At 48.7% G+C, this 24,605-nt stretch overlaps 14 protein-coding genes across 14 annotated transcripts; 3 read left to right on the top strand and 11 right to left on the bottom strand.

Annotated features, from left to right (window-relative positions):
- Nucleotides 1-66: 66 nt before the first annotated feature.
- Nucleotides 67-625, bottom strand: P174DRAFT_463368 (hydrophobin family protein; the record flags this gene model as incomplete). Its single annotated transcript, XM_024830256.1, has 3 exons — nt 67-123; nt 174-262; nt 316-625. 3 exons carry the CDS (start codon nt 623-625, stop codon nt 67-69), a joined length of 456 nt encoding a protein of 151 aa, XP_024679841.1.
- A 784-nt stretch (nt 626-1,409) lies between these two features.
- P174DRAFT_444946 (uncharacterized protein) lies at nt 1,410-1,826 on the bottom strand. Its single transcript, XM_024828216.1, has 2 exons — nt 1,695-1,826; nt 1,410-1,638 (listed from the first exon to the last, which is right to left on the bottom strand). Exons 1-2 carry the CDS (start codon nt 1,767-1,769, stop codon nt 1,471-1,473), a joined length of 243 nt encoding a protein of 80 aa, XP_024679840.1. The 5' UTR covers nt 1,770-1,826; the 3' UTR covers nt 1,410-1,470.
- Nucleotides 1,827-3,502: 1,676 nt separating this feature from the next.
- P174DRAFT_424074 (trans-sulfuration enzyme family protein) lies at nt 3,503-4,757 on the bottom strand (the record flags this gene model as incomplete). The annotated part of the gene is made up of 4 exons (XM_024825170.1): nt 3,503-4,030; nt 4,105-4,448; nt 4,478-4,628; nt 4,683-4,757. The coding sequence occupies 4 exons, from the start codon at nt 4,755-4,757 to the stop codon at nt 3,503-3,505; spliced, it is 1,098 nt and encodes a 365-aa protein (XP_024679839.1).
- A 306-nt stretch (nt 4,758-5,063) lies between these two features.
- On the bottom strand, nt 5,064-6,176 carry P174DRAFT_515142 (S-adenosyl-L-methionine-dependent methyltransferase; the record flags this gene model as incomplete). Its single annotated transcript, XM_024832139.1, has 4 exons — nt 5,959-6,176; nt 5,742-5,910; nt 5,425-5,679; nt 5,064-5,372 (listed from the first exon to the last, which is right to left on the bottom strand). The coding sequence occupies exons 1-4, from the start codon at nt 6,024-6,026 to the stop codon at nt 5,064-5,066; spliced, it is 801 nt and encodes a 266-aa protein (XP_024679838.1). The 5' UTR covers nt 6,027-6,176.
- A 309-nt stretch (nt 6,177-6,485) lies between these two features.
- P174DRAFT_424072 (uncharacterized protein) lies at nt 6,486-6,850 on the top strand (the record flags this gene model as incomplete). Its single annotated transcript, XM_024825169.1, has 2 exons — nt 6,486-6,503; nt 6,560-6,850. 2 exons carry the CDS (start codon nt 6,486-6,488, stop codon nt 6,848-6,850), a joined length of 309 nt encoding a protein of 102 aa, XP_024679837.1.
- Nucleotides 6,851-7,504: 654 nt separating this feature from the next.
- P174DRAFT_444945 (uncharacterized protein) lies at nt 7,505-8,672 on the bottom strand (the record flags this gene model as incomplete). The annotated part of the gene is made up of 1 exon (XM_024828215.1): nt 7,505-8,672. A coding segment is annotated over exon 1 (554 nt), but the record flags the coding sequence as incomplete, so codon positions are not given.
- A 259-nt stretch (nt 8,673-8,931) lies between these two features.
- On the bottom strand, nt 8,932-10,490 carry P174DRAFT_444944 (putative FAD-binding monooxygenase). Its single transcript, XM_024828214.1, has one exon. It carries the CDS (start codon nt 10,409-10,411, stop codon nt 9,128-9,130), a length of 1,284 nt encoding a protein of 427 aa, XP_024679835.1. The 5' UTR covers nt 10,412-10,490; the 3' UTR covers nt 8,932-9,127.
- A 328-nt stretch (nt 10,491-10,818) lies between these two features.
- Nucleotides 10,819-13,333, bottom strand: P174DRAFT_444943 (putative C6 transcription factor). The gene is made up of 2 exons (XM_024828213.1): nt 12,769-13,333; nt 10,819-12,709 (listed from the first exon to the last, which is right to left on the bottom strand). The coding sequence occupies exons 1-2, from the start codon at nt 13,243-13,245 to the stop codon at nt 10,943-10,945; spliced, it is 2,244 nt and encodes a 747-aa protein (XP_024679834.1). The 5' UTR covers nt 13,246-13,333; the 3' UTR covers nt 10,819-10,942.
- Nucleotides 13,334-13,535: 202 nt separating this feature from the next.
- Nucleotides 13,536-14,552, bottom strand: P174DRAFT_444942 (uncharacterized protein). The gene has a single exon (XM_024828212.1). It carries the CDS (start codon nt 14,305-14,307, stop codon nt 13,750-13,752), a length of 558 nt encoding a protein of 185 aa, XP_024679833.1. The 5' UTR covers nt 14,308-14,552; the 3' UTR covers nt 13,536-13,749.
- A 497-nt stretch (nt 14,553-15,049) lies between these two features.
- P174DRAFT_515137 (FAD-dependent oxidoreductase) lies at nt 15,050-16,604 on the bottom strand (the record flags this gene model as incomplete). Its single annotated transcript, XM_024832138.1, has 3 exons — nt 15,889-16,604; nt 15,458-15,832; nt 15,050-15,423 (listed from the first exon to the last, which is right to left on the bottom strand). Exons 1-3 carry the CDS (start codon nt 16,373-16,375, stop codon nt 15,050-15,052), a joined length of 1,236 nt encoding a protein of 411 aa, XP_024679832.1. The 5' UTR covers nt 16,376-16,604.
- Nucleotides 16,605-17,810: 1,206 nt separating this feature from the next.
- Nucleotides 17,811-18,928, top strand: P174DRAFT_412486 (lysozyme). The gene is made up of 2 exons (XM_024824308.1): nt 17,811-18,209; nt 18,262-18,928. Exons 1-2 carry the CDS (start codon nt 18,039-18,041, stop codon nt 18,796-18,798), a joined length of 708 nt encoding a protein of 235 aa, XP_024679831.1. The 5' UTR covers nt 17,811-18,038; the 3' UTR covers nt 18,799-18,928.
- Nucleotides 18,929-19,275: 347 nt separating this feature from the next.
- Nucleotides 19,276-19,512, top strand: P174DRAFT_376191 (uncharacterized protein; the record flags this gene model as incomplete). The annotated part of the gene is made up of 1 exon (XM_024822668.1): nt 19,276-19,512. The coding sequence occupies one exon, from the start codon at nt 19,276-19,278 to the stop codon at nt 19,510-19,512; it is 237 nt and encodes a 78-aa protein (XP_024679830.1).
- A 790-nt stretch (nt 19,513-20,302) lies between these two features.
- On the bottom strand, nt 20,303-21,931 carry P174DRAFT_376578 (uncharacterized protein; the record flags this gene model as incomplete). Its single annotated transcript, XM_024822699.1, has 1 exon — nt 20,303-21,931. One exon carries the CDS (start codon nt 21,929-21,931, stop codon nt 20,303-20,305), a length of 1,629 nt encoding a protein of 542 aa, XP_024679829.1.
- Nucleotides 21,932-23,414: 1,483 nt separating this feature from the next.
- Nucleotides 23,415-24,295, bottom strand: P174DRAFT_286037 (ester cyclase). The gene is made up of 2 exons (XM_024821566.1): nt 24,244-24,295; nt 23,415-24,189 (listed from the first exon to the last, which is right to left on the bottom strand). Exon 2 carries the CDS (start codon nt 24,180-24,182, stop codon nt 23,754-23,756), a length of 429 nt encoding a protein of 142 aa, XP_024679828.1. The 5' UTR covers nt 24,183-24,189; nt 24,244-24,295; the 3' UTR covers nt 23,415-23,753.
- Between the last annotated feature and the right edge of the window lie 310 nt (nt 24,296-24,605).

The following is a 24,605-nucleotide window of genomic DNA, read 5'->3' as shown; positions in this document are numbered from 1 at the left end:
GTAGAATGTAATAGAATCAACCATGATTACACCTGATAGCCAGCTTCGTCCATATACCATTAAATCTTACGCGATGGATCCCAAAGCAATGCACGGCAGACTGGCAGCGATACCAGATGAAGACTAAATCTGTTAGCACGACTCACAGCCAGCGATAATGCCGGATTACATACCGAATCGCCGGGATTTTTCTGACAACAAGCCACGTTCTGCTTGCAGTGCTGGTTCAGCAGATCCTGGACAGGTACAATAAGCACAGCGACTGCGACTGTTAGTCATTTTCACGAGTGAAGAGATGGAGATTAGACTGCTCACTTTGTGCATCCAACTTGGAGCATTGATCAAAAGCCAGAATGCTGCTTATTCCTGAACCACCGCCGGCGAGGTTGCTCAGAAGTCCAGCGCCGATCCCCTCGTCGACTGAGGTACGATCCCCAGCTTTGACGACCCGACCACAGCACGAGAGCTGCGCCTCATCTCCACATTTGCGTGCAGCTTCTTTGATTGTCATCGAAGAATCGAGAAGCGGCAACTGCGGCTCGCCTCGGGGGATGACCTGGAGGGAGGGAAGCGCAGTCACGTAGGTGACGAGAGTGAAGACCGCGATACTCGGGGATAGTCTCATGGTGATCAAGCATGTGGTAGGTTTTGCGTGAAGAAGAAAAGAGTGTTCAGAATTGTCTGGGGAGTGAGGATGTGACTGGTAATAATATCCCATGTCAGTCAGTGTTGACAAGGTTTGTTTAGATACAAGGATCGACACATTCCAAGTGATGATGGAATGCTGCAAACCTATGTCATCAAGATTCCCACATTCCTGGCGTTCCTCTCCTGGATTCCCGAAGACATTTGGAAGCGCGTGCCTTACGCCGGCTTCAATGGATATACCCTCAAGTGCATGAATCGGTTACTCCCTTATACGTCGTAGAGATTCATAGACTCTCTACTACAAAAGAAGCCTATTACTAAATACGACATGGCTAGATCACTGCTACATAACAGTAATATTGCAGGAGATCCACGGCATGCGGGAGACGGAAAACCCCCTTGTGACTGCTGTCTGGAATGCTACTCAACTTAAATTGAAGCTATTTGGAATCAGCATGAGTCAATATTTATACTCTTCAATGCTTTCAGGAGCGCCCTCATATGAAATATACTAAGCTGCTTTAGTACAAAGTTCCAACAGGCCTTGTTATATGTTTCTGTACTTAAAAGGCATGTGCTTCACCCAGTGCGGCCCTGGAAATGATGAAAAAGGTAGGAAGAAGGATGCGCAAGGAGTAGTGAGTTAAAGATTTAAGTAATGATGAGCAGCAATGGTAATAAAATAAATATAATGGGCTAACTAATATGTAACAAATTGCAAGTAGAGGATTAAAAGGTTAATTCAACATACTAATATTCATCTGTGAATTAAGCAAAATCACTTTGTCACTATTACATGACCCTCTGAGTTCTCCTGGCTTGCTATTTGATATGCAGTGCTTCCTTTATTTTGTCAAGTGTGGATTCTTTATGCTGGGACTGCGGGGTGTCATGTGGATCCCTTGGACTTGTATCTGGATATTTGGTTTGGGTCGGCGATGGTACTGCCTGGCTAGCATCGGAATGTGGCGCATTGTCACTTTCATGCATCTGCAGACTGGTTTAGATTATTCCTGGCTTAAACAGTCAGTCAGAGTGTAGCTTACCCTCTCTTCCTCTAGCTCGGCTTGGTGAATGAGGTCATGGCCTTCTATGGCTGCCTCGTCAGTTATTCCGCTCATGCTGTGGTATTGATGCGCTTGATCTTTATTTTGGGGTCAACGGTGCTAAGCAGAGGGGAGATCACAAGAGGAGACAGTAAATTTTATATCTTTCCTGAATGGAGTTATAGGTGATGATATAATTATGATGTGTTTAAGAGTTGCCCTAACCGAATGCAGCTCTGACAGTTGGGCGCGAATGGCAGCCGGTGGCGACACTTACACCTGCAAAACCTGTGTTTATACGCGGGGATACAGGTGATGTAAAATATCTCCAGCCATGGGACGGCGTGTACCATGAAATACGGAAACATCTACTAGGAAGTCTCACTCTCAGAAACTTTCACAGAAGTGGTTTAGAATTATTTCATAAGTTGGCTCCTGAGAGTATTCAAGGGTATAAATATTTGCCCCAGTTTTGCACTAGCTGTACTAGGCACTAGCCGCACTACTATTACCACTATCATCAGGTTGAATGATGCTGACAAGGATAGAGAAGAAGACTGCAGCTTAAGCAGCAGAACTAGCACTGTGGCACATCTATAAACACCATATCCTAGGCTTTCATGAACTAACTCGACAGGGCTTTGGATTTAATACAATTAGATTACTTCTGACTACTAGCTTTTTTTAGGCTAGATAGCCATATATCTGATGTTGAAATTAGATTACTGATTACTGAATACAGAATTCGGCCATTCTTTTGTTAAACTTTCCTGTACAAGTGATTCCGCCAAGAACATCAGGATTCTACTAGAAATCTATGGAATTGTGATGATAGAATTAAATGCACAGATGTAGAACTATTTTGAATCTAAATATGCCCATTTTCTTAGGTATAAAACTAGCCTCTAGAGGCATTGCCGTTCTTAACAAGGTTGGAAGTGTGCTATTATTGATTCAGATCAGAGCTTTACCCCGCATAATCCGTGAACGGAGAGAAGCCTAGGAAGGAGGGAGTCTGTTATAACTTCTATGAGAAGTTTTGAAATTCCAACCCATATGACATATCCAGAGGGTAATACACTTTACAACTTCGCGATGATCGATAGGCATGTATCTGCCTCCGAGAAGGTCCTTGGAATGTATATCAGTATCATCTCGACCTTTCCCTGATACGGATCTACGCAGTCAGTCGTCGCTCAGATGCATTGGTGTGGACAGAACTTGAATGCCCAACGTATATCGGACTTTGAGTGATGAATCTCAAATTAGCGATCTACGTCTTCCTAACCAATTGCGACACAGCACATGTCAGCCGTCTGCATTTAGGGATCATTAAGGTAGTAGTATGTGCTACCTTCTTGGCTGACAGTGGTGCGAATAAATCCATAGCTTCTCTTATATTCTAGGATAAAAACTATATGACTACATTAAGCTCAACCATCCCTGTGAACACTTCCTACAAAATCTTCCAGAGTCAAGACAACCTTTCTGTCGCTTCAGGGAGTCCACGTTATACAGAAGCTGTGAGGCATTAAGATTAGCAAACCCCTGTGGATGCGGTGGCCGAACGCTGTACAGTTAGAAAAGATGTTATTACCTTAGACAAGGCACAGCAGGTCACTTTGTAATCAGTTGAATATTGACTCTGACAATAGCACTCAGTGGAGTCTACAGAGCCAACAACAAGAATGAGGTAGAGAGGTAAGGTAACAAAGCGAGAGCATTGATGAGGTGATATCAGAGAGAAAGAAGACAGCACCCCCAAAGGCAAGCATTCTTCTCTTGACATCACAACAAGACTACTGGCACTACTCATGTATAGCCTTTTGCAAAGCTTCCAATAGATCCCGCTTCAAGTCATCCATATCTTCAACTCCCACACTGAGTCGAATCAAATCATCATAAATCCCACCCTTCTCTCGTACATCCTTCGGCACACCCTTATGCGTCATCTCCGCTGGTATCTCACAGAGACTCTCCAGCCCTCCCAAGCTCTCCGCAAAGGTGAAAAGCTGTGTCGCCTCGCAGAATGTTGCTGCTGCCTTGGAACCCCCTCTGATCTGGAAGGATATCATTCCTCCTCCCAATCCGTTTCGATGCTGCTGGATCGCAATTCGTCGTTGTGGATGGTTGGCAAGATCAGGATAATTCACAGTTAGAACGTCGGACGATGCTTCAAGCGCATTCGCCAATTCCCAGGAAGTGTGAGATGCCCTAGGCGCACGGAAATGCAAGGCTGTTGAGCCCGCGGTGGGCAAGCCAAGAGTCAAAAGGACCGGGCACACTTCCTGCTGCATTCTGAAAGAACGATAGCGTAGCGAGGATCTTGGGACAGTCTAAGGCCCATCAAGACATCCTGTATTACATAAGTGTCTTGCCCTGAAGCAGATATCGGCGCATAATTACTTACGCTATGTCCGTTCATATACTTAGTAACCGAATGCAGGACTATATCAGCCTCATGTTTCAACGGGTTTTGTATATATGGTGACAGGAAAGTGTTGTCCACCACAACCAAGGCTCCTGTGGCGTGGGACATGTCTGCCACAGCCTGGATGTTGACAAGAGGTAGCGTTTCAATCCAGACAATTCGGATCTTGTTGTCGCTCTCATCAATGAGCGGAGCCAGTTCTGTGTGGATATCGTCTACAAAGGAGACCTTGACACGGAATGCTGGGGCAAGCTGTGTCAAATATCGATGAGTCCGCCGTAGAGGCTTCCCATGGACACGATGTGAGAGTTCGCTGCTAGCCCCTGTATGATAGCAGCTGTCGCAGCCATACCAGCAGAGAATGCGAGTGCATGATTCGCAGACTCCACGTCAGCAACAGCTCTTTCAAAGCTCTCGCGATTGGGGTTTCCAGAACGTGAGTAGACGTAGGGACCGGTGGAAGACGCAATGTCTTGCTGAGCAAAGGTGGCGGTAAGGCAGATCTGTACGAATGTCAGGATACCTTCTCAGGAATCAGGCTGGCTTTTGGGACATACCGGCTCCACCAATGCACCAGTGTTGGTATCATGAGGTAGTCCAGATCGGACAGCACGGGTTCCGAAGCTTTTCATATTGCTAATATTCTAGAAAGAGAATTGGCGAGGATCAGACCCTCAGGGGAGCTCTTGAGATTTATAACGGCTGTTGATATCAGAGAACCTAAGCAGCTACTTACTTCCACAAAAGGAAACTAGTAAGGCGTGCTGCCACTTTCTGAAGTGGAACAAAACCTGAACTGTGCCCTATGTTTTGCTGACGGGATGCTTTGTATATACTGGCTCCCTTTTTCAGTAGCGCTGGTTGTCTTCGAGCCTTCGCGAGATCCGAAACAAGATTTATAGCAAATTTGCTTGACCGAAGGTCTATGTGACGGGAAATTATTTTCTGACATAAATGCTCAGCATATCTGTCCCTCTCCCACTTTCATACGATCTCTCTGGTTTGAAGTAGACTACTCGCGTAAACGATCCCTGCTCAGATGATTTTCCCCTGTCGAGAACCATTCCATCACCACCGTCCGCCAGCAGATTCCAATACACACCCTGTAACGGCCATGGAGGTCCCGGAAGCCCTGGGTCCTTGAACAAGGGAAACTCGAGACAAATAAGCATGCCGCCGCGGACCAGAAGATCCGCCATTCGCGAGGCCCATTTGGAACGCAGGGTCGGATGGAGAGCACAGAGGAACTGTTCGTATTTAGCTTCGCATCAAGGGTAGGTTTATCATCGTGCAACATACGGTGTAATCATAGATCATCTCAAATTTCCTGCCTTCCTCCCAATCTGCTTCAAAAAAGTCGCCCTGGATGAACGATGTCGTGCCCTGTTTGGAGGTATTTTCCCAGCCGACCCCGAAATTGTACGCCTGCGGACTCTGAAGTTCCTTGCTGGCGTACTCTTTGGCGACAGAAGTCCCGGTTGCGGAGACTTCGAGCCCGTACACGTCAAAACCATGAAGAGCAAGCATCACAACGTCGTAGCCTTTGCCACATCCCTGTGAATTCTGAGCATTGTGCTGTTGCTTTTTTATAGTAGGGAAAACCAAGATTGTCTTACAGGTACTAAGGCTCTTTTCCGCCGTCCATCCGCTGTAATCGGGTTGAAGAAATCCTTATTTCGCTCGACAAGATCGATAAGCGCAGGTGACGGTTTACCTCGATCCCACATATCACTGTTATCTGTGTCCCAAAGATTCGACCATGCGGCACTATGATCGCCAACATACCTGTCGTACGTCAGAGAGATCATTCGCATGGTAGAAAAGGCTGCATACTGGCTCTCGAAATATTTTACCAAACGGGTCTTTCCCTCTTGGGTCTGAAGGCGTTCTGGATGTGCCATTGCATGTATTCCTTGCCCGAAGTGGCAACGAGAGAACTGAGATCCAAAACAACCTAGGTGGTGAGGAAGAAGGAAGGAATCGAAATTTATGAATTGATGTCTACAAATTCGAGGAGCGGCTAGAACTAGAAACTTGCAGATCCAATTTTTCGCGCCCTCGATTTGTCACTCCTGGACGCCTTTCTCATTTCCCTTCTTGGAAGAGTCCCGACCCCACCCACCTGAGCGCAAGTGTGGAGCCGACCAAATTTTAAGAAAACTGTAAATGACAAACCGTTGTAGTTAACTATAGTTTGACCAGCATTACTACCTATAAAGGCATTAATAAGGCGTAAAGTCTCCTAATTTCATACCTCAGAACTTCTCTTTACCGTCACAGGTAACATGTGGACAGGCTTTGCGAGCTATTTACAGCAATTCTACATGGAATTGTGCCAGAGACATCTCCCACTGGAAATCATGCGTATCATCGCGAGAGTATGTTGCCGCGTCCTCGATAGCTCTCCTTTCCCTAAGACATTGACAAACTCTAGTTCTGCGACGTCCAATATCTCGTACGACTGCGACTCGTTGCACGTCGACTGAATGAAACATGTTGTCCACTTGTCTACCGCATCCTTGCTCAGGAGATTCTTCATGGGAAGAGCTTTCATCTCCAACGAGCCATTGCACGATGTGATCCAACTGCCATCGATCGATTGCTCGAACAAGGCGCCCCTGTAGCACAATGGGACGCGGAAGGAGAAACTCCTTTACATAAAGCAGCTCGTAACAAATTGTCTCGTTGGTACGCAGAGGCTACTACGGTTGCCATTGGACGTTGATGCACGATCCTCCCGTGGATGGACAGCATTACAATTGGCAGCCAGATATGGACATGATGCTGTCATCTTAACACTACTCCAGCATGGCACAAACCCAAATGTTCAAGGGTTCCATGGCTGGACTGCAATGCACTATGCTACTCGCTCGGGATATCAGAGAGCAGTGCAGCTACTCGTAGATGCCGGAGCATCAACTGATGCCTGTGATAATGACAGCAAAAGTTCTGCGGACTACACGATGCAATTTGGCTATCCAGATATTCTGAAAGGTTTGCGTAAAGTAGTCCAAGCAAAATGTATTCCTTAGTATGATGTCTTGTTTAGTGGATAATCGCCGAATTGAAAGGTGGGAAGCCGTGCCCTTGTCATTCCCTCTCCAGGAAGTTATCCATGCAACACTGGCGAACAACGCCCTACTGGTTTCCCAATTCGCAGCTTTGCATGAAGATCGGCGATGCACCAATGCACCAATGCCCCAGTCGAACGGGACTGCCAACCCGCCTTTACTATGGGACAGTTTATCAAGGCTTGAATATTGCCTTTGGATAATAACCCTCTTTGGTATCTAGTGCCGACTAGAAAAAGTGTATGTCTGATACATCACTGAACCTCTAACTTTCTCCTGGTGAGGCATGCTCTGAGATGTCTTCTCTTGTCCATATAAGTACATATTATTCCATGCTTCTTTGCCTCCTGGTCGGCCGGATAGGCTTTTAGATTCCTAATTATCACTATAATATCATACATTCCTAACTAATTTAAGTATATAACATAACGCGCAGAACAAACGGAGTATCACAAAAACAACAGATGACAACAAGAGCATACAGAATCCTCCTCAATAAGTCAAAGTCACAATCTTTCCCACCCAGTCCACCTCGGTCTTGGTGACAACTTCCTCGAAAATCCATTGGCCAACACGAGCACGATGCACTGTATACCCAATAGGCGGACTCTCCTCTGTTCCCACCCGGAGCTTCTTTGACCCAATGCTAGCGATTTGATGGTCTCCGACGAGCAATGACGGACGAACAATCACTGCTCCACCAAAAGCCTTAGACGATTCATCCTTCAGCTCATCGGCCTTGACCAACTCCTCCAGCTTTTTTTTATCTTCATGGGGCACTGCAAGAAGGACGGAATACAGCGACTTGAAACCAAACGGTACATCGTCCGGACCGTCCACACCCGTCGATGAGATAACGGTGATGACAGGTTTGCACAGTCGCTCGTCGGGATACTCGGCATATATCTCCCCAAGCGCTTGGATGATGGTTGTGATGGCTTGCTCGCAGATATGCTGATTATCCATTTTGATCGGAGTGGTCAGGGAAAGCTGCATCACAGGCCGGGCACCAACACCAGAGACGATCTTGTCCACGAGCTTTCTTTGGTCACCGGACATCAAGGTCTTCTTGACGGCTGCGATGTCGGTGGCATCGCCTTGGATAATAATCAGCTTTGCGTTGATGGTTTCGTCGCTGATTCCTTGGGCCAGCAGCATATCGTGTAATTTCTTGGGCGTCCGCGCCAGTGCGACGGCTTTGAGCCCTTGTTGGAGAGAGAAGGCCAGACATGCGTTTGCACATCCGCCTGTGGCGCCGAAATATGCCGTTCTCTGGGAGTTCATCTTAAGAGGCAAAAAAAGTAGTTTGATTGAGGATGTATGGAATCAGGAAATTTGAAAGAGGAGGCCGTGATTAATATAGTTCATGACTTCAGTCCTGTCCGCTCTCCAACTGATGGTAAGGCTGAATATACCGCCGTAGGGCTCGGAGCAACCAGTGGTTGGTTCACGGCCATGGGAACTAACATTTAGCCCGTCATCCTTACTTTCAGAATACCGGAGGATCTGTCTGTCCGACTCACACACCTTATGTACGACGAGGTTAGTCTCGGTCGGGCTAATTTACACCACCCAATAATGTATTCCTCCGACTCCGGCGCTTACATAGATGACCACATGTTGCGCCTTTCTGGTAACTTATACAAGACTTATCTTTCTATGCATTCATGTATCCATCATTACATTCTAGCCTATGTTAGAATACTGTATGATGTCTATTTTGGATAACAGGTGGTTACAAGTCATTGTTAACCGCGGGGTGAGGATCGGTTTTGTATATATATTTCCACGCCACTTACAAACCTCGACCTATCTATTCGAGTCCTAGCAACTCAGCAACCACAGGATATTTGATATCAACATGAACATGCTTGTGTCCTTTCCTTTGTTCACCATCAAGAAGCAAAAGGCTCAATTAGTCGTGCCACGAGTTACAACATATCGTAATCCGGGAGTGCCCATCCCTGTACATTTTCGCGGAGGACAAATCTGGCCAGGACATCCAATCTGAAGAATGACGCTATAGCGAGGAGGAAGTGGAGAACAGCAATACCAAAGGATGTCGATGGAGCCCGATCCCAAAAACTAGAACCATCCGATAAGCCCCTTTGGACCTGGTCAATGAAAGGCCGAAACGTTTCTTCATACGCTTTGAACGCGCTAGACAGAGCATCCTTCGTCGCGCTTCCATCGGCATCACCTCCAGAACCTCTCCTGCAATGTTTACCTATCTCGCCAGCCAATATATAAGCACCGACAAGGCTGCAGGTGGTGCCCATTCCAGTGGTTGCCGACGGGCAAAATGCTGCATCTCCCAGGAGAACCACCCGGCCGCCGGACCAACAGTCCAACTTGACTACCCCCAGTCGCTCGCAGTAAAAGTCATCAGCAGACTCGAGTGCTTCGAGGATATTGTCCGTCTGCCACCCTGCGCCGCGGAATATCTCCGCAAAACCATGCTTTTCTTCCACGACGTCGCCCTTCCGGGCATTCTCCAGTCGGTCCGAATTCGGCTTGCACGAATGGGGCTTGCAGGCGAGGTACACCTGAATCTCGCGTGCATTATGCCTGCGCATGGCCACAAACCGCCTTTGAGGAGCGATGTATACAGAAGCAAGGTACTCATCCCCTCCAACGGGCCGAGGGAGCGTGAAATACGCTATATAGACTCCGAGGGGATGGAAAGGGTCCGCAGCGTCAGAGTCGAGGATCAACCTCCGAGTGCGCGATCCCTGGCCGTCCGCACCGACAATGAAATCAAAGGTTTCCTTTCGACCATCTGAAAAGACTGCTTCGACAAAGCCGACATTGTCATTGATACTTTCGAGACTCGTTCCGAAGACGTACTTGACGCGGTCCACGGTGGCGCCGTACAAAAGTCGACATAGATCTCCCCTCAATATCTCAAAGTCGGTGGTGAAGCTCTGTATCCCTTTGCCTGACCTGTTCGCCGGGAAATAGGCCATTCGCCTGCCGGAGCTGTCGACAACTTCCAAACCTTGCTCTTTAACCGATTTTGCGCGGAAGGACTGCTCGAGACCCATTCGTCGCATGACCTCGATACCATGGCCCCGCAGATCAATCTGCAGGCCTGTGGCGCGCAGGGCTGGAAACCGCTCGATGACCGTAACGTCGTGGCCCATTTTCGAAAGCCAGAAAGCAAGAGCGTTGCCGGCAATGCCTGCGCCGCAAATGAGGACCTTTAACTGTGCCATGGCCATCTCGGTGCTAGGACGTAGGATATGTATCTGTAGCAAAAGCAAGAATTCTCCAAGTTGATTGAAGGAACTGGAAATGCTAGTAGGGCCTATATATACTTGATCTACGATTATTCCGTCGGCTCCTGACGGGGATTAATATCACTGGTCTTGCCATGCTCTTTCAAGACAGAGATAGCAGTCGGCCCCGCGTGGGGACAGAATCGCCGAGCACTCCGGAACAGGCACACAACCAGAGCGCAGCTTTATCTCCGCTACGGGTCTCATGTCTCGGTATCAGAATTCGGGCCAGGGGGTCGGCAGTGCCCGGGACAATGAAGTATGTTCTCCGCGTTCGGATATAAAGGAGAATCTGACAGGACGGTATGAGGTGATCATATAGTATGCTTAATATGAACTATTAATGTCAACGAAGCGCTTGGGATTGGTCCTCAGTATAGATTATTTAACAAACACATGCCAGGCGTTTACCCTTAACAGATGGCTTCAAATTATTATGAAATCCCGTATCCCTATTCCTGCTTCGGTTTACTCTTCTGCTGTTACGCCAAGATTCACTCCGCCGTGTGATGGCTCTTGTCTCGGTTCCTCTTCTGAGTTAAACAAATGCTGAGGCCAACACTGATCTGTCCATTGCTGAACAAAATAGGGGTCCGAAAGATCGAAACTGATGTTCTCGCTACTCAAAAAGTCAAAGTCGGTATCAGCCACAGTGGGCATAGCCAGCATATCCCCGTATGTCCAGGATGCAATATCTGAAGGACTGGCACTGATTGAGAGGGAACTGGCTGCCATGGATTCCAAAATATGGCGGCATACTGCCAAGCTCTGGCCGGCCGCATTGATCACGGCTTCTTTGACAGGCAGCCCGTCAAGTAGTGCCTCGACTTGGGCCATTGCCATACGGGCAAAAAGGTAGCCTCTGACGTTGGTTTCACCATACCACAGTCTATCATGTGTATACTGGACCACCTTGCGTGCGTCTTCCAGCAATGGCTCTCTGCGAGCACGGTTTCGCTGCTTTGAAAATATAGAGTTGTTGGCTTCCAGTTGTGTAATCAGTTCCAGGAATATTACCACAGCACCCCGAGTGACAATATCTCGATACATGCCGCCCCCGGAGAGTAGCAAGCGACGGTACACTCTGTCCTCGAGGAGTGAAACCAAGTCAAGCGCAGCCTCGAGACACACTTTCTGGGAGTAGCTGTATAAAGGATTGCGTTTGCTCTGGATTGCGTAAGGATGGTGGAGACTCAGGAGGAAGCGAGAGAGATAATGCTCGCAGAAATTATATTTAAACCGACGTGCTTGATGAGTCGACATATCGTGCTCAGCTGACATGAGTTGATCCACGAAGATCCTTGCACCACGGCAATCTGACGCCAGATCGTTCCCAAGACGAAGAACTTGGTCATATGACGGGTTATCCTGCAAGTCGTTGATGACTCTCGTAGCTTCCAGTCTCAAAGGCAGGGAATTGGCCAGCAGACGCAGGACTGAAGTCGCGGTCGGTATCGAACTTGCTTTGGCTCGGGGACATTCCCCAGATGCCTCGACCAAATCGGCATCGTCGAGGTTGCTTGGTGGCTGGGTATTATAGTCTGCAGCAGTAATCATAGGAGCCATTCCAGAATCCAACGCAGCCTGTACATTCAGCTCCAAGATTGTATACCACAGTCGTCTTCGTAACTCCCCCTGAAGCACACTCGACTCGCCCAGGTTGCTGGGATCCTGATGCAAGCCCATCTGCATGGCGATCCGTATTAATGAACCGGCTGAAATCCAGGCCAAATCTGCGCCTACCCGGTTTACCTGACGAGCAAGTAGAAGCAAGCAATGGATCTGAATACCATCTAGTGTCAAACGATCCTTCTCAAAAGGCGCGGAGAGCCATCCCTGAGCGACCTGGATCGATGTTCTGGCTTTGGCAGCAAGATCATTATATGCTTGGGCATCACCATGCAATGGGGCTGCAATAGCCATGACCAGGAGAAGCTTTACCTTGAACGGGGTAGTTGCCGCGTCTGGATCTCTCAAATAGCTCTCGTACTCTGCTCTAAACAACTTAGTGTGGAGAATTCGGTAGCATGTTTCAAAAGTGTCGAAATACAGTTGCACTAGCTCGTCGAGGACCGGGCGGCCGGGGAGAAGTTGATGGATACTGGTAGGAAGTGGACTCCGACTGGGCAATTGCTTCTTAATATCACGAGCCAATTGTTTGCATTTGGCAATTGCCTCTGAGATCTGTTCGCCGGAGCGCTCGGGCATGTCTTTACTGAACGGTAGGCTGTCCACCTTTGGTGATGTTAGTAAAGATCAGGAGCCAGAATCTTCGGCGTAGTTGGGCGACGTACCAGAGGCACCGAGCTCATCCAATGACCATGGCCAAAGACCCTTGTCTTGGACAAGATGCCGTGAAATGGGCCAGGAGGAACTTGGGGTGTAGATGAGTTGACGCTCAAATTCTGCGGAATACTGTGGGTGCTGTCTAGGTCCGGTGGGATGCATCGCACAGACCCCTCTGACACGATAGATGTTCCGAGTCCAGTGGTCTCGCCAATTGTTAGATTCGTCGAACCGGAGGCAGGCTGCTGTGGTGCGCTTGCGCCTTGGTCGGCCGCTTCTGCCAGCACCGGTCCCTGGGCCCGTTGTGATGGCTGTCTTTCTAAACCTGTGTCGTGGGCCACCGCATATGTACAAACAGTCGACTTATGCGCTCTGCATTGCCCACAAGGGCTGTTCCGGTCGCATTTGACCTTGCGTCGCCGACACTCTACGCAGGATAACGCCGGGCGCCGGCGTTTTCTGGTGGGTTCAGTCGGCCCAGCCATTGGTGTAGTTACCGACAAAAGCAGAAACTCCTTCTTTTCCTCAAGTCGGGGATAGATTAGTTCGGACAAACTAGTCAACAGTTGATTCTGCTCCGTTGTTCATGGGCGAAGGAGAGTTAAATGTTATCTCCGGAAGAGTATCGGACGTCATAAGATGAATAAAATGCCGATATCTCCGACACTAGCACACCGGTGACATCACCTGTAGCGTCTTAAGTCCGGGCTTTACAATTATTTTCCTGTAAGCAGATCTGTCATGGATTTTCTAGATCGGCGATTACGAAATCAAGGTAGACAATTCTCCGATTAACATTGATGGTTTTCATCACAAAGGAAGTCCAGGGTTCTGGCCGCCATGAGAAGCTATTGAAATATAATACCACTAGGCTAAAAAGGTGTCCGGACATGGTTCCCATCAGTCTAGGGTCTCATATCCTTAGTTATATTTTTCAACAGCACCTTCTCCCACTCGCTTAGCCAGCTTGATACATCTGATTGGCTGGCTTAGCGGCAAGCTTTTGATATCTCTCTTGGATTCTGTTCATTCGCGTTTCTATCGAAGGCAGCCTTAAGCTTTCGATATCTCTCAACCTCGCTGTCTGATTGGCTAGTGAGCCGCTGAAGATGCTCTCTGGCTACCGATTGCTCCATGGTAATCCAGATAGCCGCAAGGCCTTGACGATCTAGTCGATATTGCTCTTTATCTTCCTTATAGATCGCCAGTTCTTCGTTATATATCACTAATTCGATTTCAGTTGGCTTCGCTGGAGCCTTCGGGGCAGCTGCGGCAGCTGACGGAGCATCTGATTGGCTTGCTTCCGTCGTTCGGGGCCTTTCTGAGGCCGACTGGGGTTCCGCCTGCTGATGGGCTAGAATCATTGGATGAATTGGTCGAATCGGCGGAACGGGGTAAGGCCTCTCTCCCTGGAGTATATCAAGCACTCCGCGGGTTCGAGCTAGGCCGATTATATGAGAATCCCATATCCACCAATCATCGGGCTCGCTTAGCACGATGGGTACCTTCATGGTGGCCTGGGGCACCGGTTCTGCGTGATATTCCATATCTGGCAGATCAGGGGTGCCGACGGCGTTCAATATGGCTTCACCTCTTCCAAATCAGGCAGTTCAATATCGAGATATCTCTCAGCGCGAGATATGGCTCTTGCAAATAGGAACTGCTGATTTAAGGTGCTGAAAACCATCAAATCCGTACGTCTAGGAGGCAATCCGGGCTCATAACTGTTGGAAAGCGCAGAACCGTATGAGATTTCGCTATCACTAGTAAATTGCCTACCAATGATAAAGTTCGGAAAGTACGATTATTTCTAATCTATCGTCTGACTAGCTACATTTTATACCGTCGGATGCAGGCATCTAGAGAGGGGTAAACTACCGATTATCGGCAATAAAAGGAGCGTAATCGATCTAATCGAAATCGGGAAGGTCCTGCCATAGGCCCAATCGGGCAAGCGGTAATCTCTATCAAAAGAAGCAGCAAACAAGGAAGCCACTGGACATAGTACTTCAGTCCAGAAATGTCGAGTTTGGTACACTAAGGCTGGGTATCTGCTAATGGAGCTGAATATACTACTGCTAGACTTGGAGCCCTTTTAAGGGCCATCCTGAAGAGTGAATCGTACGCTGCATAAAATCCCACTCAATCCTTTATTCTGCTTCGATGTCTCTACGGTCAAGAAGGAAGGATATCACATTGACTGTCAGTAGCATTCCATACGCACTTCGACTGAGAAGCGCTTAGGATCAAACAACAGTGACAGCGGATTTCCCCATCATTGCCAAGCTCTCATTGAGTCTCCTTTAGAGCTTCAAATACCCCATTATATCCACAGTTATAGTCTAAATGGGCCAGCCTTTCCTCCATGGTAATATCCTTTGCCATAACGCGAGTGTCCTCCAGGACCTTTGAAGCACGCGGCCGGCGAACATTGTCGACTTGCTCAAGAACCGATTCGATTTCCGCATAGGAAAGGCCCGGACGCAACAAGCGGAGACTGTCAGCATCTTCGATGGCCATGTTCGCCCCTTGACCTTGCAACGGGGTCATCGCATGGGCGGCATCCCCGATAACAATTGCGCGTCCTCGATTCCAGTTGGGAAGGGGATCCATATCTTGGAGTTCCCACACTTTCACCTCGGTGGCGATACTGAAATCGTCAGCTTCAGAAGCTCGTAAAAGACACAGGGCGTTTACTGAGAATCTTGCGTATAGGGTCGTAGTAATCGCTGAAGACCTCAATCATTTCCCGTCGGTCACCATCTGCGTACCATGACTCCAGGACATTTCCTTTATGCTCCCGGGTCGGAAAGAGGCACGAGAAGTTCATATACTCATAATTCCGTATAGCGTATGCTGCAATCATGCGGTTACTCCCATCACCTGCCTGTAGCCCAGAGATGCGACCTTCGGCTGTACTCGGCTCCCACCACACTGGAAGATAGCCAAGCGCTTCTTTAACTGCCTCAGCGGAGGCGGCAATTCGGTAACAAGTTATCCCATTCTTCTTCGCCTGATAACTGTCACTGCCAACGATCCGGCGACGGAGACGCGAGTGCACACCATCAGCAACTATACTTCAGAGTCAGACTCGTCTATGTCCGGAAATCATCGCTAGAGACACTAACCAATAACCACATCTGCTTCCACAACCGACCCATTTTCCAACGTCACAGTAGCCTTCTCAGGGTCGATATCAATCACACTGGTATTGAACACCATGTTCGCCGGACCGCCCTGGATACCGAGCTCTTCCGACGGGGCAGTTGCAAGTCGAAGAAGCTCGTCACGGAAATCAGACCGCTTCATACTGAGGGTATCTGCGCCATACCGCCCCTTGAAGTCAATTGGGAAGTCCTGCAATTGATTGCCATTTTTGTCAAACAGCCGATAGCCGTAACATTGCACTCCACCAGCACGGCAACGGTCAAATCCCATGGTTTGAAGGATCTTGACTCCGTTGGAGAACAGACAGATACCCTGTCCACCGGTGGCCGTATCCGGACCGCCGCGCTCGTAGACGGTGACAGCGTGATGCTCACGAAGAATCCGGGCCGCAGCTAGGCCAGCCAGGCCAGAGCCCACGATGATAATGCGAAGTTTTTCAGCAGTCATGTTCCCCTGTTGGTTGCCTCTTTGAGGATGGTGATAGTAGATAGCAACTAGATGGTGAGCGAGTATGTGCGTTCAGAAGTTCAATTCAACCGTCTTAAGGATGTGATGTCGCAAGTCCTTCTTATAGTCCGAACCAGCTGGCGTGAGTAGGGAAAACAGTTGTGGTAAGCTTCTCCCGTCCATCATGTTCCTGATAGTATCTCCCAAAAGGCCGACTCGGGGTTCTCAATGTTAGGTTAAACCTGCCACTGTCGTGGAACGTAGGGGAACAACGGTCTGCGGTATCGCTAGTGTGCACTATTATGTCTCTGTCAGGCAACTTTCCTTGGAAAAGCCGAAGCTCTCATTGATGCGCTTTATTTGAAGCTTCGAGGTTGTGCTCGGTGATATCGGAGCTCGGTGTTGTATTTCTACCAAGGTTGAACAGAAGTATTTGAGATGACCGCTAGGGTACGTCGCAGAACGTGAATATCAGAAACCATCTTTACCTTTCTGAGATGACTGCATGGATACGCCTGTTGCAAATAGCTAATTCCTCAAAGAATCTCCGCCAGAGTTATGCATGCCCTGAGATCGCGAACTCGCCGTGAGTTGATACCGCTACATGTCATGACGCCTTTGAGGGAGGCCTGCAGGCTGCTCATCACGTAGACTCCATCTGCTTGTATTGGACTGACAGGTAGGCTTACGAAGCACGAACAGAGTATAGCCTACAGAAGTAGGTGGCGTAGGTGTTCAACACAGTCAACCTGACACACTGCTGCGTAGTCTTTGGCCATCCTATTTGCCAATGGAATGTGCACGATAGAGGGAAATAGGTGACGTTTACCGTTGGGGCATCGGAGGTATTGCTGGTCTATCTGCTTCTCTGCTTCCAGATAACCTTGTTTAATGCTTATCCCCCTAACAATACGCTGAGTAAAAAATGGAATGCAATCCTCTGAACCATGCCAGTGGTCTTTAGATCAAGGCGAAGGGTGCACTCCTAAAACAGTCGGCAACAAGGTCCTTTGTTTCGTCCTCGGCCATAGGACACAAAGTAGTTACCTTGGAGTGAAGTCAAAGTTTCGTTCAGATGCAACACCGAATCGTCCTGAATAAGAAACTATTTTTAGTACATCTCCACATCGATACGACCGACGGGAGTGGCGCGAATTGATGGCCCCCGTATTTGACCCCATTCAGTGTTCACGGAAACGATCTTCGCATTTTGCCCCGTAATTGGCTATGCAAGCAACGAACACGGGCTAGTCAGGGACCTTTGATGATCAGTGTGTTGCTCTTAATCCTTTTAGAGCGATCTCCAACCTCGCAAAATGATACCCATCTGGCCAGATGGTGCGCTTTAGCGAGTTTAGAGATGACGATCCTCTCGTATACTCGCCCCACAGGCGGGATGTGACGACTTTACTCGTATCCTCGCACAAGTTGTCCGAATCTCTTCATATGATTGAATGTCCTGGGGTCCAAAATCCGACGACGATCGATTCGGCAACTCGTATCACTCTGTATCTATTTTGAGGTGCGCACATCGCAATCAAACTTAACGGATCGTGTCGGTAAAGAGTCTGTGTGGACCGAATATATATACCAACTACTTCTTGCGCAAATTGAAAGAGACCACATCAAGGCACTGAAGGTAACCATCGCCTCCCTCTGCAAAATGAAGTTCTCCATTGCTGCTATTGCCACTATTGCTGGCCTGGCTTCGGCCCTCCCCAGTCAACCCGAAGCCCGCGCAACCACCGTCCAGGGCTTCGACATCTCCAACCACCAGAAGAGCGTCAACTTTGAAGCTGCCAAGAAGGATGGCGCACAGTTCGTGATGATCAAAGTTTGTTTTCAGCAGCTCATGCCAAAATTCACTCAGCTAAGACGAACTACAGGCTACCGAAGGCACGACGTACAAAGACACCGTCTTCAACTCGCACTACACAGGCGCCACCAAGGCCGGCCTTCTCCGCGGTGGATACCACTTTGCCCGCCCTGACAAGTCCACCGGCAGCACACAAGCCAAATTCTTCCTGAAGAACGGCGGCGGATGGAGCAACGACAACAAGACACTGCCCGGGATGCTGGACATCGAGTACAACCCCTACGGAGCGACATGCTACGGCCTCAGTCACTCCCAGATGGTCGCTTGGATCCACGACTTTGTCGACGAGTACCATCATGCGACGAGTCGGTGGCCTATGATCTACACCACTGCAGACTGGTGGAATCGCTGCACGGGCAACGCCAAGGGCTTCGGCGATAAGTCTCCTCTGGTGCTGGCGGCGTATAGCAGCTCTCCTCCCAAGACGATCCCAGGTGACTGGAAGACATGGACGATCTGGCAGAATTCGGACAAGTATGAGCATGGAGGGGACTCGGATAAGTTCAATGGACCGATGACGCAGTTGAGGAAGTTGGCCAGCGGTTAAGTGTAGGCTAGCATTCCTGTCCTCCCCAATATTCTGTATTACCTATCGTCATGGTCCACTTGAGTTTATAGAGATTTCTTCGTGAACCTATTTGTTGCATTGCACACTCATATTGTATGGTATTATTCACGCACACAAGGCCGAGCAATTTAGTTTCTTGTTGACAATCTTGAATATAGCCCTTTTCGTTGACATAAGTATGACGGGCATGTGCCATCCGCAATACCATGTCACGGTGACTTGATCTATGGCCATGTTCAGTGGCAATCCACGAACCTCCCTTGACTAAGCTTATGATTCGACATATCATGCTGTGTCCCTGGCTATTGGAAACAGCACGTCATGCTAGGATCATTCCGCGGCGCAGCATATAAGAACAACCTATGAAGTAAATCGTCTACCTGCATTTAAAGGGCACACTCTCCTGCACTGGCACATCACGCGATAAACTATTATCATTCTACTGCTGTTCACACAATGCCTTCGAAACCACTCGCCGACCATCCCCTTCAGCCTAAGAAGGTGCACGGGGTGACCCGCGATGACGCGCCGATTGACGACTACGAGAACGCCCTCCGATCGAAGCAGCAGGAAGAAGAGCCCTCAGACAGGGGCAATGACGCACCATCACATTTTGGAACGTCTACACGACATAAGGGCGCCCGGACTCGATCCCAGGCCTCGGAGAATCGATCGACCACGGGGCGGGTCTGAACCCTTGAGGATACAAAATTGAGAATACAATTAGCTATTTGCTTGGATGTGGTAGAATGAGAGCGTCAGTGTTATCTCCAGCGAGGGACTCCTGCAAGGTTCTTGTATATTTTGTTACGGTCTCGATTACAACTAGAATCTGAGGACCTCTGAAATTGACGCCGAAAATGACTGCTTTGGAGGCCAGAAACGGCCGCCTTTCTACCTGTAATTCTGGCTGCCGGGGCGCCGCCAGCGCTTAACCGCCCACCACCCTCGACGACCACTTTCTGTCCATGGGAGACAACTCATTAAACAGCACGCGAGATATCCGTCTCCGGGGTCTACGTTGTTCTCACCTGGGAGCTACAAGTCCTCTGGAAAGTTATGCTTGCAAGTAACGTTGTCTCTGATGGTGGTCATAACTTAGGGCTTCGTATAGTAAATGTGACCTTGTTTCATGTTAATGGTACCGTCACCAACGACGTCGGGGTCCTAGGTCGCTGACAGACTTGAGCATGTGGTTTGGACATTGAACACCTAGGAGGGAGGTCGGAGGGACTTGAGCAGAGGGCTGGGGCGGTGTGTCCATATGGTGATTACCCGGGTAATAAGGTCAGATGCTGCTGGCCGACATGGTCGTCAGATACTGGTCGTACGACCAAGAACGAGCACAGGACCGCCAACTGGCGACCACGCCAGGTGCAAGTCACCGACGGTCGTCCACCTACGTTCTTGCGTCCCTGTTGTTCTACCACCCAAGCTAACCTCCTCAATGAGGCGGCGAGGCCAGACAAGTATATAATTCAGTCTACCAGCATGGTAACGAAATGAAATCATCCCCGCCGTACCCACAGGCCCTGGCAACTACTTCAAACTCATGATCATTTCTGCAAGTTGGTAGGCGTGACCATTCCTCCCTCAATATGCGTTGACACTCCCCGTTACCTGCTTTCTCATCCTCTTCCTTAGCGGCGTCGAACATGTAACGAAGCACTGCCCGAAAGCCCATCTGCGTACCAGCGCGTCGCAGGTAGTTCTTGGTATGAGGTGGCCACTCGCTCCGGTTGTTACAGCACCACTTGAGATTCTCCGCGGTGGGAACTTTTCTCGCCTTAAGACACTCCGCGGCAATTTGGAAGATATTCGCAAAGCCTTTTCGTAGAGACTTGTTGGTTTTGAGGTTCTTTCGCACCTCGAGATCGAGATGCTCCAGCTTGAATTTGTTGACCTCTATCCAGAAGCCGCCATCATCAATGTCATTCTGCATAAGGTCGAACGTAGTCTCGCCCTGAAAGATCAAAGAGGACCTCATTCGGGCGGATAGAAATCCTCCAACACACACTCCGCATGTACATCCGTAGCGAAGGCATGCTCTATTAAACCCCAAAGACCCCTGCCCAAATAGCAAGGAGAGACAGGACACTGCGGCGTCAGGGTACCCTTCAAAGTGGTCAGATAGATTCAAGACCCTGAAAAGGCCATATTGCTTTTGCGTTCGCATTGTCTCTAAAGTCTCCTGTAACGCCTCGAGCGGGGTGTACCCTTCAATATCACGGGCCGTCTTCCAGCGGTCGGCGTAGTGGACATTCTCAAGTAGCCACTGTGTACTCAGGGGCTTAAGCTCGCAAGCTGTTATGTGCAGAAGTGTGGCTTCAGAGTTCGTCACTCGGTCCCAGCCAATCTCGTCGTCGGCATGAGTGGTGAAAAAAGTTTTGAGCTCTTCGTCCGTCAGAGTAAGGGCTGCATAATGCAGCGGCAACGCGTCCCGAAGTCTTTCCATTTTCAATTTTGTTACCTCAGTAAATCGATCTGCTTCATAGATAACTTCGAGTTCTTCGTTCTCAAGATCTTCAGCATGACTTCTACGCGGGTCGAAATCAGAAGCCGCCGCAATGGCGCGAGATGGATGCTGGGGATCGAACGAAAATGCGAAACACTGAGATGCTCCGATTCGGCGAAAACCACACGATCGCCAGAAGTCAATAGAACCAGATTGAACTCGAGTCCGTATCATCAAGCGTTCGTCTGCAGACTTGCCCACTAACTGTGATTCAATATCAGCCGTTAGTACTCCGGGACTAACTAGAGCATGCAGAGTCCATGCTAGCTCAAAGGCCTTAGTGGGACCGTAGAAAAGATCCGCATATTTGCTGTCTGGCTTGTTGTCTAGGCAGAACAGCCGGGCTTTGTTCAAAAGTAAAGACACTATTTTCTGCCCCAAACCTTTCCGGCGCAGATTCAGTTCTGTAACATGAAGGTTTTCAATCAGGAAAACAGGGCCGTGGTCAAGCTCGTTTCCCCACGCACCAGTTCCTCTTTGTACTGGATGGTCCTTATACTTGGCCTTGACTGTTCCATATCGATCAAAGACATGGAAAGCCACATTGCATGTTTCCTCGCTAGGCACTTCCATCTTTTCCCAGAATTCAGAGCGCATACCCTTTCGATGAATATACCGAGCCAGAGCGGTGGCGACAACGACAACGCCGTCACAAGTGCATTGGGCGACAAAATTTGTCATCCACCTAGACTCGTTCATTTCCTCATCAGTCAAAAAGAGTCGAATCTTCACCGTTCGTGCCGTGTCGCCGGAGGTGGTATACTCGTGCTCTTCAATGTCCCGTTCACGATCCAGGTCTTCGCTCTCATCCTCCTTCCACCATTCTTCTTCCTCGGAATCATCTAATTCATTATATTCAGAGTCATCATCTGTTGACTCATCGTCTTCGAACTCCACTCCTGGTCGTCAAAGAATTGTCAGTATAGCTTGCACATCTCGTAGGATTTTACACTCCATTTGTGTTAGTGAAGGGAAGGAGGGTGCACTGCTTCGCTTGAGAGATTCTCGGTTCCATTCCACTTTCTCTCCATCACTTTCCATTGTTGTTTCAAACCTTGCTTTCTGGTCTGATTTGGGTGAGGTCTTTACGACGTAGGAGAAGCAAGGGCAGATGAGAAGCTGGATAGATAAGTGAGGTGGTATTATATTCGCCGTCAAGGGCGGTGTTGTATCCAAATTGGCACGCAAGGCTCCACCACGTATCAGTCACGTTCGACTCAGCCCCAGAGCTGAGCATGCGTCTCTAGGTTTCTAATGGGAGAGCCTAACACAGCCTCACACTAATGCACGGGACTTCACACCAGGCTCTGTGCTATACTTCAATTATTCATTTCTCTATGGTGTTATTCAGGCATATTCGACTTGATATCTCTTAGCAGTTGTGGAAGGATCGGCATTAGATGTCATTCAGCTATGACCATTCCGAAGAGTTTCAATGATCTATTTATAACCGCCCTTGTCCATTCCACTCTAGAACGAGCGGACTTCATTCAGTAGGCACTTAGTGAGAAAGTAGACGACAAAGTATTACTTAGAATATGTTCGCCCTAAGACTGGGAAATTGTTTTAGGCACACATGCCTAGAGAGGCTATATATTCCTGATTCAAAGAGCTGAAGTTGGAGTCGATAGCAGCGCAGCCGCCTTTTACAAATAAGAAGGTAAAAAGGGGCGCCTACGGGGAGTCCGCTTAGAAAGGCGAAAAGCAGAAAAACTAACTAGATACGGGGATTCACAGGCCCCGTTATTACAACCACAACGGCGATGCTTTTCCTTCGTCCGATTCTTTCCGCAAAGAAAGCAGAGCTCACGCGAAAACGATAATGCCGATTGAATGGCGGTGTTAATCTGAGTACTAATCATGATTCTCTTCTGTGCTCAGGGATGCAAGGTCACAGTTGCATCGAGGGCAGCAGTGACACGACATCAGGAGTTGTGATCGGCTCTTGCCACGAGACTCCATTCAATTCAGTCAACAACTTGGTCATACATCCGCTTGACTCCTCCATCCGGTTTACGGATCCTCACTATGGCCATGGCTTCCAGCAGGGCATCAGGCTTCAGCCGCAGCTCCCCAATTAAGTCTATCGTTATGATCCCGATAACGGATCGGTTCGCGCTGTTGCAAACGGCTTCTACCAGCCTAACGGTCTCTGCTTCTCACCTGGCCTCGACACACTCTACGCGACAGGGACAGGTGCGATCCATGGGTGCCATTCATCCGGCAGGGCCCTCTCATATCTGTGCCTTTTATATTGTCTACTCTTGAGAGCGATCCAAACCGCACTTGGTAAACCGTCATGTATTCGCGTATGCCGCCGGAAAAGTACCAGACGCCATCACATGCGATATCCGTCCTTCTAGATAAGCCATACAGGAGTATCCCGCCAAGATCCGGGACATGCCGTTCGGGAAATTGCCTAATGAGTACCCATCGGATTCACAGCCCCAATTTGCAGCATTATCCCAAACAAATCAGGCAGGCCAGTCTCCTCCACAATCATTCCATCTGTGAATCGGTAGATGTTCATAGCTTGTGCTTGGATTTTCTTTCCAGAAGCCGGAACACCAAAGAATTGGCCTTCGTGAGATCCACGCAGAGTAAACTGCGCTACAACTCTATCATCCTCGATGACTGTGTCGTCAAGTGTCCATTGGATGTCTGGAAAGGCAGAGCGCATCGTAGCGAGAATCTGCATATATCCAGACAATCCTTTCAGTGGTGTATCGGAAAACGGAACATGGAACACGGCTGATTCGGAAACCACCTCTCGTCCTATGGTCTCATCGCTTGAATTGATGAAGTCAACGAATCGACGCATCCTTGGTAGTAAAAGAAGACGAGTCATTGTGTTGCTTAAAGGGTACGTTAGTCTTTCTAACAGATCATTGACTTCTACTAAGACTCACATGTAGTGACTCTTTTCTGATAAAGTGGTAAAACGTGGGAGTCTTTGCTTTTCCTGTCAAACTTCTGGAAACCAAGAATCAGCAAATACACGTCCGAACAAAGGCCCATGCCGACTAGATATGTTTTGGTCGGAATCCAAAGAATGTCCATTGGAGTCTAGGCTCATCTAAAGGGGCCTCTCTGAAGGTTTAAAAAGGCAGAGAAATATGGAAATTTACCTTTTCTTGCAGAGTGTTTGAATTTGAAGATATCTGTTGCGTCCCGGCAGACCTCCTCTGGGAATCAAGGCGCGTTCTTATACCTTGAGCTCACATGTTCAAAGAATGATGTTCCGTACACTGGTGAACTCAAAGATGATCTA

This window comes from Aspergillus novofumigatus (genome assembly GCF_002847465.1).
Source record: "Aspergillus novofumigatus IBT 16806 chromosome Unknown P174scaffold_7, whole genome shotgun sequence".
NCBI lineage: Eukaryota > Fungi > Ascomycota > Eurotiomycetes > Eurotiales > Aspergillaceae > Aspergillus > Aspergillus novofumigatus.
The sequence above is the reverse complement of the archived record's forward strand: the minus strand, read 5'-3'. Positions and strand labels throughout refer to the sequence as shown.